Consider the following 13,909-nt stretch of genomic DNA (forward strand, 5'->3'; position numbering starts at 1 on the left):
TATTATTAGGTAGGATATATATATATATTTCTACCTTTTAGATGTTAAATAATATTAATATATTATCTATTAACACAAAAATATACTTTTTAACAATAATATACTAAGAGGATTTTGATATAAGACAAATACAAAAGATAGCTATGGTCCACAAAAACATTACTTTTTAAATCATCATAGCTATTCAGGCATCCTAACAAGAGTAGGTAAAGGGAGCTCCATGCTCCTATTGCCCTATAAAACATGCTCACCTGGACAGCGAACTCCTATGTATACTTCAAAGCCCAGCTGAAATATTCCCTCCACCAAGAAACTATAGGAAGCGGTTATAGGGTTAAGCCTCGGACTGACTTGTGGCAGGATCACAAGCAAGTTCATTTGGAGGGCAGACCCCTCCCAGCATAATTAAGTCTGATCCTGTAACTGATCCCTAGATCTTTCCTGGGTAGCTAGTGGGCTGTGGGAGGGGCAGCAAGTGCTGCCAAAACAAGTGAAACTTACAAGAACATTATTAATTGTTTGTCCCTGATTATAAATAAAGCCTCAGCTTTGCAGTCTGGATCTGTTCTGTGGCCTCAGCCAGGCACAGAAAGATCCACCCAGCTCCCAGCTTCATGAATCTATTTCTGCGTCTTGTTTTCTTTATTTCTAATATTTCTCAATCCCTGGCCGCCTCCCCTTAGAACCGGTTCGTTCATCTCTCTTTCTGCGCGGGACGCGGAAAAGGGAGATCCCCGCCATGTTTGGCCCCTGCAGAAACCTTGTCTGACCCTCCAAGAAGCAGAGTTTTTCTTCTCCACATGAGATCACACTCTGGAGGGCTAGGAGTGTCTGTGTGGATTCTGCCCCCCACCCTACCCCAGCATGGAAGACTCTGGAACTAGGACTTTAACTACCAGTGTGGATATGGAATGCTGGGAAGGGTTTTGTTAATAAGTACATGGACAAATCTGGGCTGAGCCAGGCCCAGATCTGACGTGGGGGGTGGGTTTCTGGCCCTCAGTGTTCCTCCACTACAATGTGGGTGTAACAGAGAAAGGTCCCTGTTCACTCACGGTCTTGTCCCTAAAGAAGGCCAGGGCAGGAGGCACTTACGCCCCTGTTGGAGGAGGACATGCCCTCAGGTTATTTATCCCAGGACTTGCTGGCCCAGGGGATTAAAAAACTTAGGAAACGTTATTGAGAAATCTGGGGCAACCCCAGGGAGGGGAGAGGCCATGGGGAGCAGAGGGCTGGGCTGAGTGGGGGAAAGGCAGGAGCCAGATAAAAGGAGGCCTCCAGCAGCCTCTGCTCAGTCCTCCCTGTCCTCTCCCTCCGTCCCTCAGTCCCTCTGTCCCTCTGTCCCTCCACTGTCCCTGTACCATGGGGCCTGCCTCAGGTCCCAGCCTCCTGCTGCTGCTGCTGAGCAGTCTCCCCCTGGCCCTGGGGGACCCCATGTGAGTAGTCATGACCCTACCCCAAGCAAGGCTACTTCTGAGGTGGAGTGGGCATTTGTGGGTTCAGGTCCTTGTAGAATTCAGGGTGCATTATGCCGGAGGAGGAGGAGTTAGTGGGAGGAATGCTCATAAATGGGGCTGCCTGTGACTTTGAGAGTTTATGGGTTGGTTGGTTGGTTGGTTGGTTGGTTGGTTGGTTGTGAAATTCAGGCATTGTGCAGAGTGGGGGTGTGGATGTTTATGAAACTGGGGGTCTGTAGGTTTAGGGTGCATATGATGTTTGGGGATTCTATGGATGTGGTGGTTTGACTTTACATGATTTGGGAGTTTGTAGTTTTAGGATTTATGGGTTTCAGTGTGTGTAGAGCTGTGGTGTGGCGTTATATCAGAGGAAGGGTGGATGTAGTTTTATTTATAGGCCTGAGTGATAAAGGTTTAGGTAGAGGCTTGGGGTGTTCAAGGATTTGGGGTTCAAAGATTTGGTCCATGTGAGTTTGGGTATGTAAAGTTGGGGTACCCGAGGTACTGGTTGTTTAGAAAATTGCGGTGTGTAAAGATTTAGGGATTAAGGCTTCATGAGTACATATGTGGGATCCCCAACTGTGTTTTTGCAAGTCTAGAAAATTGGAGGACTTGCTGGTTCTGGTTTGGAGGTTCAGGGGTTGATGAGACCTACAGCTCCTGAGCCATTGCTGGTCACTGGCTCCCCTCCAGGACCAGGGACTGGGGAGACCCCTGTGCGGGCTGGAATGTCAGGTCCCTGGGACGGCCCCGTGCACTCCTCCCACAGGTTCTCCATAATCACCCCCAACATCCTGCGGCTGGAGAACGAGGAGACGGTGGTGCTGGAGGCCCACGATGGGACAGGTAACATTCCTGTCAAGGTTACAGTACACGACTTCCCAGGCAAGAAGCAGGTGCTGTCCAGCAAGGACACCATTCTGAACAGCGCCAATGGATACCTGAGCACCGTCACCATCAAGGTGGGTGCTCACTGGAGCCACCCAACGGATGCCCCGCCCCCTATGGGTCTTCTCCCCATTCCAGCGCTTGGCCTATGAGCCCAGTCCCTTCCTCAGCTCTTCCCCTTTTTTTGTTTTTAATCCTCCTGCGAATATGTTTTCACTGAAAAGAATGGAGAGGGAGAGGGAGGGAGAGAGAGAGAGAGAGAGAGAAAGAAACATCGATGTGAGAGAAAAACATGCTCAGTTGCCTCCAGTACACACCCTGGCTGGAGAATCAAACCTGAAACCCGGGTATGTGTCCTGATCAGCAGTTAAACCTGGTGACCTTTTGGTGCACAGGTCCAAGCAAACCAACTGAGTCACAGCAGCCAGGGCAGCCCTTCTCCTCTTTAATTCTCCTCCCCATTTGGGTTCCTCCTTTTATTGGCCCCGCCCCTTCTAAGGCCCTCCCTCACCCTGAGCCCCTTCCTTCCAAGCCAACAATGTCTGTGCCCCTCCTTTTGGAGCCCTTTTCCCTCCAAGCCCTCTCTTCCTTCAAGCCCCTCTCCTCTCTGAGTCTCCTCCCCTTTCTGAGCCCCCTCTACTACTGAGCCCTCCATCCTCTGAGCCACCTTTCTGATCCCCCTTTCCATTCCTCTCTGAACCCTAGCCTGTCTCTTGCCCTTGCCCCCTTGCTGAGTACCCCCCTCCCCAAACCCTGGCCAACTAGAGAGACAAGGAAGGAGTGAGGGGCAGGCTCTGTTGTGAGGAGGGGCAGATGTGGGCCCAGTCAAAGGGCCAGAGGTTGGACGGTGGGCAAGGGGCCCTGGGGCAGACCCCTCCTCACGCCCTCCCCGATCCATGCCTAGATCCCGGCCAGCAAGGAGTTAAAATCACAGAAGGGGAAAAAGTTTGTGACTGTCCAGGCGGTCTTTGGAAATGTTCTGGTGGAGAAGGTGGTGCTAGTCAGCCTTCAGAGCGGGTATCTCTTCATCCAGACGGACAAGCCCATCTACACCCCAGGCTCCACGGGTAAGGGCTGGTGGGTGGCTCCGAGGCTGGGGCTGGGTCATCGGGAGGGGCAGGACCTCACTGAGCTGTCCCTTTCTTTCCCGCCACCTCCCAGTCCTCTATCGGATCTTCACCGTGGACCACAAGCTGCTGCCTGCAAACCAGAAGGTCATCGTCAGCATTGAGGTACCAGGCAGCTGGGCCCCCAGACACACTTGGGGGCAGAGACTCAAGGAGAGACTAAGAGTTTGAGACAGAGAAAGAGACACTAGGAAAGACCTTAAAGCCAAGAAATAGAGAGAGGCACAAACACAGAGGCCTACAGGTGGGCAGGGATCTGGGGAGCCGGCATGGGGCAATGCTTGCACCTGTGAATTTCACCTCCAGATAAACCCCTGGTCCCTGTGACTCCGGCCCAGTCACTCACTGTCCAGAGCCTAAGTTTTCTCTTCTGAAGATTGGAGTAATTCCATAATGCTGTGTAGTAGTCTGTTCTGCCTACGGGGCCAGGAGGCGCCTGTGAGCACCTGAGTCAGGTCCAGCCCCACCTCTGCTCACAGCCTCCAGGACTCCTCCCACCCTCCAGATAAAAGCTCAAAACCTCCAGTGACTTCCCCTGTCCCTTTCCCACCCTCACCTCCTCCCTCTCTTCCCCTCACTCACACTGCTCCAGCCACACAGGACTCTTCCCTGTTCCTCTGACACATGAGGCAGAGTCTCCTGCCCCAGGGCCTTTGCACTGGTTGTTCCTTCTGCCCAGAAAACAATCTTCCTGCAAATATGCATACTACTTGCCCTTTATCTCCTTCAAGACTTTGCTCAAATGTCACCAATGCCCCAATGTTACAGTGAGACCTTTCTGAGCACCTGTAAATTTGCAACCCCCTTGCATTCACACATGCACTCCACTCTCTTCCTGCCATCATTTTGGCATCCTGTAAATTGGATTTATTCATTTAATTAGAGGCCTAGTTAAATTCATGCATGGGTAGGGTCCCTAGGCCTGGCTGGCGATCAGGGCTAATCAGGGCCTTCCTTCCTTGGCTGCCAGCCAGGGCCTGCATTCATTCCATACCTCCCCCTGGTGGTCAGCGCATGTTATAGCAAAAAGTCGAACTCCCAAGGGGACTATTTGCATATCAGCCTCTATTATATAGGATAATTGCCTCCTCCACCTACCTCTGTGGAACCTCAATTCCCTACAGGAAGGAGTTTTTATCTGTTTGTTCAGGGCCTTATTCCTGAATTCAACAAAGTGCTTGGCACATAGTGGGCTTAATACAAAGTGATGGAAGAAAGGAGGCAGGGAGGGAGAAAGGAAGAAGCGAAATGTCACCTGTGCCAACAGGAGGGCATTATCCACAGTTACCCTGGTTTCCAGGAGAAGCCAGAGAACCAGATTTCTATGTGGGGTCTCCCGATGTTTAACTGTTGACAGAAATGAAATAATATGTGTACAGGAGATTGCTATTCTTGCAGAGGAGAAGGTTGAACAGAGCAATTGTGTATGGCTTAGCACAAATCAAATTCTCAGCCAAGAGCCCTGCACAAAAGGAGGTAATACAGTCTAGTGATTCTTAATATCAGGGGGCCACTCATAATGATGAGCTCCTGCTTACATGAACGCTGTCCCACGCCAGAGGGGCTGTATTTATCTCCTGTTTTCAGATGTGCACATTGAGCACAGAGAAGTTAAGTAACTTGCCCAAGGTCACACAGCTTGTAGGTGGCACAGTGGGAGCTGAACACAGGCTGACCAACTCAGGTCCACGTTCTTAGCCGCTGCTGCTGTAGACATGGCAGAAAGAGTATCCAGACACAGAGAAGGAGAGGGCCAAGGGGCTAAGCCTGCTCTGAAGAACCACACCCCTCCCTGTCTATCTACAGACTCCCGAAGGCATTCCCATCAAGCAGGACTTCCTCTCTTCTCAAAACCACATTGGCATCTTGCCCTTGTCTTGGAATATCCCAGAGCTGGTCAAGTACGTCAGGCCCTCCGTGAGTGGGTTTGGGGCACCCCTATCCCAGAAAGAGTGGGGGGCTTCCAGGTCTCAGCAGATCACTCATCTGCCTTCCCCACAGCATGGGGCAGTGGAAGATACGAGCCCACTATGAAGATTCGCCACAGCAGGTCTTCTCCGCTGAGTTTGAGGTCAAGGAATATGGTAAGAGAAGGAGGGAGCCAGGGTGTCGGCCCCATAATGCTGGGCTCAGTGCTGGCTCCTCACGAGTGCTGTCCCTGCCCCCACCCCATCCCCAGTGCTGCCAAGTTTTGAGGTCCAAGTGGAGCCTGCAGAGAAATTCTACTACATTGATGACCCTAAGGGCCTGGAGGTCACCATTACAGCCAGGTGAGGGGCCAGGTGAGAGACCAGGTGAGGGGTCAGGTGAGGACCAGGTGAGGGGCCAGGTGAGAGACCAGGAGAGGGTTCAGGTGAGCGTCAGGTGAGGGTCAGATAGGGACCATGTGAGGGGTCAGGTGAGGGGCCAGGTGAGAGACCAAGTGATGGTCCAGGTGAGGGGTCAGGTGAAAGAACAAATGAGGGGCCAGGTGAGGGCCTGGTGAGGGTGAGGTGAGGGGCTAGGCATTCTGTGTCCTCTCCGTGGCCAGTGGAAGTTTGGGGTGGGAGACTCAGCTTTTCAGGCGGGAGAATCTGAGACTCTCCTCTCTGCACAGGTTCTTGTATGGGAAGAATGTGGATGGAACGGCCTTCGTCATCTTTGGGGTCCAGGATGGTGACCAGAGGATTTCACTGTCCCAGTCACTCACCCGTGTTGTGGTACCTACCAAAGGCCCCCAGAGCTTCCTCTACTCTGAACCCTTCCCTCTCACTCTCTGAATCCCCGCCCCACTGAGTTCCCCCCCCCCCCCCCGCCCCGACACACACACACACACTCTCAGCCCTCATTCCCTGTCCCAGATAGAGGATGGCACTGGAGAAGCTGTGCTGAGCCGAGAGGTCCTGCTGAGTGCGGCCCCAGAGCACCCGCGAGAAGCTGCCCTAGTGGGAAAGTCATTGTATGTGTCTGTCACCGTCATCCTACACTCAGGTGAGGCATGGGCTGAAGGTGGAGGCTCAGTACCACCACGCAGTCTGGTGTGAGAGGGGAGGCCCAATTGAGGGAGGAGGCCCGGAATGAAGGTGGGATCAGTCCCATGATAGAGGCCCCGTCTGAGGAGGGAGGTCCGATATGAAGGCAGCAGGGTCCAATTTGGGGGAAGCCTGGCCCTGAAGGGTGGCCCAGTAGCCCACCCTCACAGCTGGCCCCCTCAGGCAGCGACATGGTGGAGGCGGAGCGCAGCGGGATCCCCATCGTGACCTCCCCCTACCAGATCCACTTCACCAAGACGCCCAGGTTCTTCAAGCCCGCCATGCCCTTTGACCTCATGGTGAGACCCAGGGCAAGGTTGCACCCCACTCCTGAGCACTGGCCTCGTCTCTGGGTCTGCTAAACCCCCTGCACCCACAGGTGTATGTGACGAACCCCGATGGCTCCCCAGCCCCCCGCATTCCTGTGGCAATTCAGGACTCCAACCAAGAGATTTCTGTGACCCGGGATGATGGCCTGGCTAAGCTAACCATCAACACACACAAGAGCCAGAAGCCCCTGTTGTTCACTGTGAGTCTGCACCAGCAGGACCCCACCCCAGGGAAATAGAGGACTTTATTGGTACAGCGGGCTTCTAATGATTGTACAAAGGGGTCTTGTCATGTGCATAGCGGGGGTCCTTTCATTTGGATAAGTGGGTCATGCCATTCACACAGAGATGTTTCATTCACATAGAGGAGTGTTGTCTGCACATTGGAGTCCTGCCGTCTGGGTAGAGGGTCCTCCTGCCATTTACACAGGGCCTCCTGTCATCTGCATGGATGTCTTATAAGGACCCTTGTGATTACATTAGCGTGCTTGGGTAACCTAGAATAGTCTGCCCGTGTCCAGATCCTTAGCTCCATCCCATCTGCAAAATCCCTCTTGTCACACAAGCTGCCATATTGCCAGGTGCCAGAGGTTAGGTCATGGACATCCCAGGTAGGCAGCATGCCTCCCTGTCTCCCTGCTCAGGTCCGGACAATGAAGGATGGCCTCCCGGAGGAACGACAGGCTACCAATCAAATGCAGGTCCTACCCTACAGTACGATGGGCAACTCCAACAACTACCTGCACCTCTCCGTGCCCGCCACGGAACTCAAGCCAGGAGACAAGCTCGATGTCCACTTTTTCCTGCAAATGGACCCCGGCCAGGATGCCAATGTCCTATACTTCACCTACCTGGTGCGTGGCTTCCTACAACCCCAGGTCTCCCCCCTCCTCACTTCTCCAGGCCTTTGGAGCCCTACCTCATTCCAGATCCCCCATCCTCCCTCCTGCTGTCCTGATCCTTATGCCAACCTATCTCCTAAGGTCATGAACAAGGGGAAGCTGTTGAAGGTGGGACGCCAGGTGAGAGAAGCCGGCCAGTTCCTGGTGGTGCTGCCTCTGACCCTCACGACAGAGTTTATTCCTTCCTTCCGCCTGGTGGCCTATTACACGCTGAACAAAGGAGGCCAGAGGGAGGTGGTGGCTGATTCCGTGTGGGTGGATGTCAAGGATTCGTGTGTGGGCACGGTAAGCATTGTGAGTCTCTGTGCCCATCTTGTGACTCTCTGCCTGGCCATGGCTTTCTCTGTCTCTGCCTCTCTCTGATCTTCTGAACCCACTTCTCTCCCCTGCTTGTAGAGTTCCTGCCTCTCTATTCTCCTTTTCCATCTAGTTTTCTTCCCTTTTTTAGTCTCAGTATCTCTCTTGCTCCCAATTTTCTCTTTCCTTGACTTTCTACCCAATCCTGGTTTTGTGCGTCCTCTTTCTTCTCTCTGTCTCCATCTTTCTCTCCTTCGGGACCAGTCCAGGACCCCTTCTGTCCTCTACTGACCAAGGCTGGGGCCCCACTGGGCTGACTTCTCCCTCCTACCCCTCCCACCTCCTCACAGCTGGTGGTGAAAAGTGCCATGAAGGAGGATAAGCATCAGCATCTACCTGGACAACAGATATCGCTCAAGATCGAGGGTAACCAAGGGGCTCGAGTGGGGCTGGTGGCCGTGGACAAGGGCGTGTTTGTGCTGAATAAGAAGAACAGGTTGACTCAGAGAAAGGTATGTCCCCATGTCACTGAGGTTGGGTAAAAGATGGCAGAGGCAAAGAGATGGCCTTGGGTTGAGGTGGGAATGGCGGTGGGGATAACCAGTGACATGAGGTTGAGTGTGGGTTGAGTGCAGAGGTCAAAATGGACACAGACATGGGGATGGGATGAAGTTCAAGTTAGTCTCAGTATCTCTCTTGCTCCCAATTTTCTCTTTCCTTGACTTTCTACCCAATCCTGGTTTTGTGCGTCCTCTTTCTTCTCTCTGTCTCCATCTTTCTCTCCTTCGGGACCAGTCCAGGATCCCTTCTGTCCTCTACTGACCAAGGCTGGGGCCCCACTGGGCTGACTTATCCCTCCTACCCCTCCCACCTCCTCACAGCTGGTGGTGAAAAGTGCCATGAAGGAGGATAAGCATCAGCATCTACCTGGACAACAGATATCGCTCAAGATCGAGGGTAACCAAGGGGCTCGATATCTGTTGAGCGATATCTGTTGTCCAGGTAGATGCTGATGCTTATCCTCCTGGAAATGTGGATGGACAGGGTCTATGTTGGGGACAGTCATGGTAATGGACACAGATCTGAGTCCCACAGCAGCACACTCTGATCACCGACTGTGGAGTGTCTGGGGCCCAAAAGGAGGACAGTAGTGAGGTTGGGTGGATGTGTTGGTGTGGTGACCTAGGCCCTGCTGGCCTGGCCTCAGCCTGCCCTTGAGTCCTCCCCAACCTGCAGATCTGGGACACAGTGGAGAAGGCAGACATTGGCTGCACGCCGGGCAGTGGAAAGAACTATGCAGGCGTCTTTAAGGATGCCGGGCTGGTCTTCCAGACCAGCAAAGGCCTGCAGACCGAGCAGCGGTCAGGTGAGGAGTCGGCCAGTGGACACCCAGGGAGGGGCAGCACTTCTACCTCCCAGATAGGATCCGGGACCCTGGTTTCCAGTCCTGCCTCTACCACCAACTAGCAAATCGCTCTCCTCTCTGAGGCTCCGTGTCTACATCTGTTAAATGGGAGCAATAACACTCCCACCTCGCAGCTACTGTGAGGAGTAAACCAAGGACAGGCAGTCAGTGTTTAACCCACCTTGTTCTGTCCACCCGCCCCTCAGATTTGGCATGCCCGAAACCAGCCACCCGGCGACGCCGCTCCGTGCAGCTCATGGAGAAGAGGATGGGCAAAGGTGGGAGCCCTCCTCCGCCTCCCCGACCCTTGCACCCTGTCCACTGAGATCCCAGCAAAGCGGGAGGAGGGCACAGCCTGGACCTGGGCAGGTCCTCCCTGAGAGGCCCTGTGGGGACTTGCCTGAGGTGTGTGTTCCCACAGCGGGTGAGTACCCCAGCAAGGAGCTGCGCAAGTGCTGTGAGGACGGTATGCGGGAGAACCCCATGCAGTACCCGTGCCAGCGCAGGGCGCAGTTCATCCTCCAGGACAAGGCCTGCGTGGACGCCTTCCTGGACTGCTGCAACTACATCACCCAGCTGCGGCTGGAGCTCAGGCGGGATGGCGACCTGGGCCTGGCCAGGAGTGAGTGCTGTGGCCTGGGGGGCCCTGCCTGAGGGCTGGTGGTGGGAGGGGGAGGCGCCCATCACTGGGGGTGGGAAATGAGTGGATCAAATTTGCTTCCAAGAACAAATGCAGGTGTGAGCGGCTTGTGAAATTGAGGGAAATTACGTTATCAATTACAGGATGAAAAGTAACAAAAAATATGCTTCTGCTTAAAACCTAAGGAAGATTGGGAAACTTGCCCAGTGGCTGTCTGGCCGACCAATGCAAAAATAATGATCTTGTTTTCTTTAAACAGCCTTTAACTTACAGAGGAAGTTGTTCGGGTTAAACCCTCCCTCCTCCCCCCCCCCCCCCCCCCCCGCGCCCTCCTGAGTTGTTTGATGCCCCCATCATTCTGAATAGTTTAGTGTGCATTTTTTGGCAGCAAATATATTCTCCTAAACACCACAGCACAATGCTCAGCATCAGGACATTACTGTGGATTCCTTCCCAACATCTAATTCAGACTCCACTCAAACGTTGCCACTTTTTAAATTTTTTAGTTCTCTCTAGGAAAAGGACCCAGTTCCGTATCACACATTGCATTGGTGTGTCTGGCTGTGTCTCTTTAGCCTCCTCGTATCTGCCCAACCCCCAGCGGCTCTTCGGTCTTTCTGTGACTCTCACGTTCTTCACGTACAGGAGGTACACAGGCCAGATCATTTGAAAGTTGTTCAGCCCCCTGAGTCTGCCTGATGTTTCTCCTGCTCACATTCGGGTTTTGCATTTTGGGCAGGGCTGTCCCAGAGGAGATATTGTGCCCTCCTTGATGCCTCTGATCTGGAAGCAGGTAGCATTTGTTATGGCAAAATTTCCAGGCATTGAGAAGACTGAGAACCAGGCACTCAGAAGATTGAGAAAATGCACTTTATTGCAGGAGCACCTGTGCTGTGGCTCAGGGGAATTGGTTCCTAAAGCTGAGCGCTGATTGTAGTGGGCTCTTTATAAAAGGCATTACGTTCTTTGTTTCTGTTTCCCGGGCTTTTGCAGTCCTCCCTATGACGGTGGTAAAGGGGAGCTGAGAGGTCCTGGCTGGTGTCTGCAGTCAGCCGCCCTTTTGGGAGTTGTGTATGGTTTATGGCTCTGTAAGAAAAGTATTCAGGAAAACAGGTTTTCCAAGGGCATAAGTGGGAAGGGGGTTGGGGTACAGGATGCAGCTCTGAACAGGCCTGGTGGTCCATAGACATCAGCTATTGTAATCAGTCATCAGGCAATGAGATGATGTTGATGAGATGATGATGTTTTGACTCTTGGTGGGTTGGCCTGACCATACCTATCAGTTCTGCTTGCTGCATTCACAGCTGAGTCACCTCCTCAATCACTTTGCAGGCCTTGAAAAGAAAACTTTAAGAAAAACTTAGCCCCCGATCTATATATATAAAAACCTAATATGGTAAGTGTCCCACCATTCGACCGTTCGACCAGTCACTATGATGTGCACTGGCCACCAGGGGGCAGATGCTCCGACCGGTAGGTTAGCTTGTGGTGGGGTTTGGCCAATGGACTGGGTGAGATGGGCTGGACACGGTCTGGAACCAACCTCCCATGGTCCCTCCCCGGCCTCTAAATATTTCTTCTAATTAATTTCCTTTCAATGTGCACAAATCCATGCACCAGTCCTCTAGTATACATATAAGAAACTTAACCCCGTATGCACATAAGTATATGTGTTCTAAGATTTAAAATAATATAATTACTTTTCAGATTAATTCGGGTACACTATCTATCAGGTTGTAGGTCTCCTCTATCACATTGACTTGTCCCATCATTGGTGATGTGAATCTTGATCCTTGATTAAGGTGGTGTCTGCCCTGTTTCTCCATTGCAAAGTTCCTCTTTACTCATTTTATGTTGTTTTTTTAACATCTTTTTAAAATTTAAGTCAAGAGAGCTGTTCCCAAAGATCAATATCACTTAGCCTTTAAGATAACAGATTTGGATGGACGCCTTATGTGGTAACACATGATTTTTGTGAACATGTGTACTTTGGGGGGGTGGGGCTTAGCAGCCACCTCTCAAAGGCAGCTGTTGTCAAAGTGGAGAAATATTTCTAAATTCTTTTAGCTGGAAAGGTCGCATCCCTTCACAAAGATTCCCAACGCACGTGAGCAAAAGACAGGGGAAGCGGGTCTGCTCTAAACCCAGATTGCCCCCTACCTGCCCAGGTGATCTGGATGAGGAGATCATTCCAGAAGAAGACATCGTTTCCAGAAGCCAGTTCCCTGAGAGTTGGCTGTGGACAATTGAGGAGTTAAAGGAGCCAGAGAAAAATGGGTAAGGCTGGGCACCCCTCATTCCAACCCACCCCCAGGCACTTCCTACCCACACTCAGGACCAGAACATTTAATTTGCATGCCCCCCAACCTCCTCTGTTGTCTGGGATCATAGTGCAACTCCACAACCCAACCTGGAAAAACCAAGAGGTGCCCACACCTGCGCCCTCCAACCGGTCCCTTTGGGGCCCCTCATTACCTGGTCTCCCCTCCACCACATCTTCTCCTAAGGCCCCCATTTCTCCTCCATCTAGAATCTCCTCCAAGACCCTAAAGGTGTTTCTGAAAGACTCCATCACCACCTGGGAGATCATGGCTGTGAGCTTGTCCGACAGGAAAGGTGAGATGGTGGTTTCGCAGGCCCAGGGCCCCGGGCATTTTCTGTTTCTCATCCATCCCAAAGCTCCTCTGCTTCGTGGTGGCTGACGCTCTACCCCTGGTTAATGGTTGGGGCAGGTGCATCAGAGTCTAGATGTGGGTGTCAGTGCTTATTATTTTATTTTTTAAAATATGTTCTTGATTTGCCCTAGCCAGTTTGGCTCAGTGGCTAGAGCGTTGTTGGCCTTCGGAATCAAGGGTCCCAGGTTCAATTCCGGTCAAGGGCATGTACCTTGGTTGCGGGCACATGCTCGGTAGGGGATGTGCAGGAGGCAGCTGATCGATGTTTCTCTCTCATCGATGTTTCTAACTCTCTATCCCTCTTCCTTCCTCTCTGTAAAAAATCAAAATATATTAAAGAAAATATGTTCTTGATTTTTTAGAGAGAGAGGAAGGAAGAGAGACCAGAAACATCGATGAGAGAGAAACATCAACATCAGCTGGCTGCCTCCTGGATGCCTCCTGCTGGGGACTGAGCTCAAACCGAGGAATGTGCTCTCCTTGGGAATCGAACCAGTAACCTCGTGGTGCATGGGTTGATGCTCAACCACTGAACCACGCCAGCTGGGCAGTGCTTTTTATTTTTTAAATTGATTTTATTTTTAGAGCAGTTTTAGTTTAACAGCAAAATTGAACAGACAGCCCTAGCTGGTTTGGCTCAGTGGATAGAGCGTCAGCCTTCCGACTCAGGGGTCCCAGGTTCGATTCCAGTCAGGGGCATGTACCTTGGTTGCGGGCACATACCCTGTAGGGAGTATGCAGGAGGCAGCTGATCGATGTTTCTCTCTCATCGATGTTTCTAACTCTCTATCCCTCTCCCTTCCTCTCTGTAAAAAATAAATAATTTCTTTTTTTTTTTTAATTGAGCCGACAAAGGCGGTGGGTTAGATTCCTGGCCAGGGCACATACCCAGGTTTCAGGCGATTGGGGCCTGTGCTGGAGGCAACCAATGAATATGTCTCTCTCACAACAATGTTTCTCTCTCTGTCTCTCCTTCTTCCTTCCATTCCCTCTAAAAATCAGTGGGGAAAAAATATCCTCGGGTGATAATGAACAAAAACAAAAATATTCTATTAAAAAGTTGAGAAAAAAGTACAGAGGTTTCCTATATACCCTCTGCCATCACCCCTCCCATGCACAGCCGCCCGCACTGTCAACATCCCCCACCAGAGTGGTGCATTTGTTACAATCAATCATGA

General features: G+C 51.9%; 1 protein-coding gene across 1 annotated transcript in view; it reads left to right on the forward strand.

Annotated features, from left to right (window-relative positions):
* Positions 1-1,362: 1,362 nt before the first annotated feature.
* LOC307100729 (complement C3-like) overlaps positions 1,363-13,909 on the forward strand; it is a gene marked incomplete at both ends in the record, with an annotated part of 43,695 nt that continues 31,148 nt past the window's right edge. The window contains 19 exons of the mRNA XM_079773282.1: positions 1,363-1,436; positions 2,227-2,419; positions 3,250-3,412; positions 3,507-3,577; positions 5,279-5,373; positions 5,474-5,556; positions 5,652-5,742; positions 6,069-6,171; positions 6,313-6,442; positions 6,667-6,782; positions 6,863-7,012; positions 7,457-7,666; positions 7,796-7,999; positions 8,362-8,523; positions 9,248-9,377; positions 9,623-9,694; positions 9,838-10,038; positions 12,225-12,333; positions 12,587-12,672. Coding sequence (XP_079629408.1) covers positions 1,363-1,436; positions 2,227-2,419; positions 3,250-3,412; positions 3,507-3,577; positions 5,279-5,373; positions 5,474-5,556; positions 5,652-5,742; positions 6,069-6,171; positions 6,313-6,442; positions 6,667-6,782; positions 6,863-7,012; positions 7,457-7,666; positions 7,796-7,999; positions 8,362-8,523; positions 9,248-9,377; positions 9,623-9,694; positions 9,838-10,038; positions 12,225-12,333; positions 12,587-12,672 — 2,443 coding nt within the window. The remainder of the gene's footprint in view (positions 1,437-2,226; positions 2,420-3,249; positions 3,413-3,506; positions 3,578-5,278; positions 5,374-5,473; positions 5,557-5,651; positions 5,743-6,068; positions 6,172-6,312; positions 6,443-6,666; positions 6,783-6,862; positions 7,013-7,456; positions 7,667-7,795; positions 8,000-8,361; positions 8,524-9,247; positions 9,378-9,622; positions 9,695-9,837; positions 10,039-12,224; positions 12,334-12,586; positions 12,673-13,909) is intronic.

The sequence above is a fragment of the Cnephaeus nilssonii genome (assembly GCF_951640355.1).
Source record: "Cnephaeus nilssonii genome assembly, chromosome: 5".
Classification (NCBI taxonomy): domain Eukaryota; kingdom Metazoa; phylum Chordata; class Mammalia; order Chiroptera; family Vespertilionidae; genus Cnephaeus; species Cnephaeus nilssonii.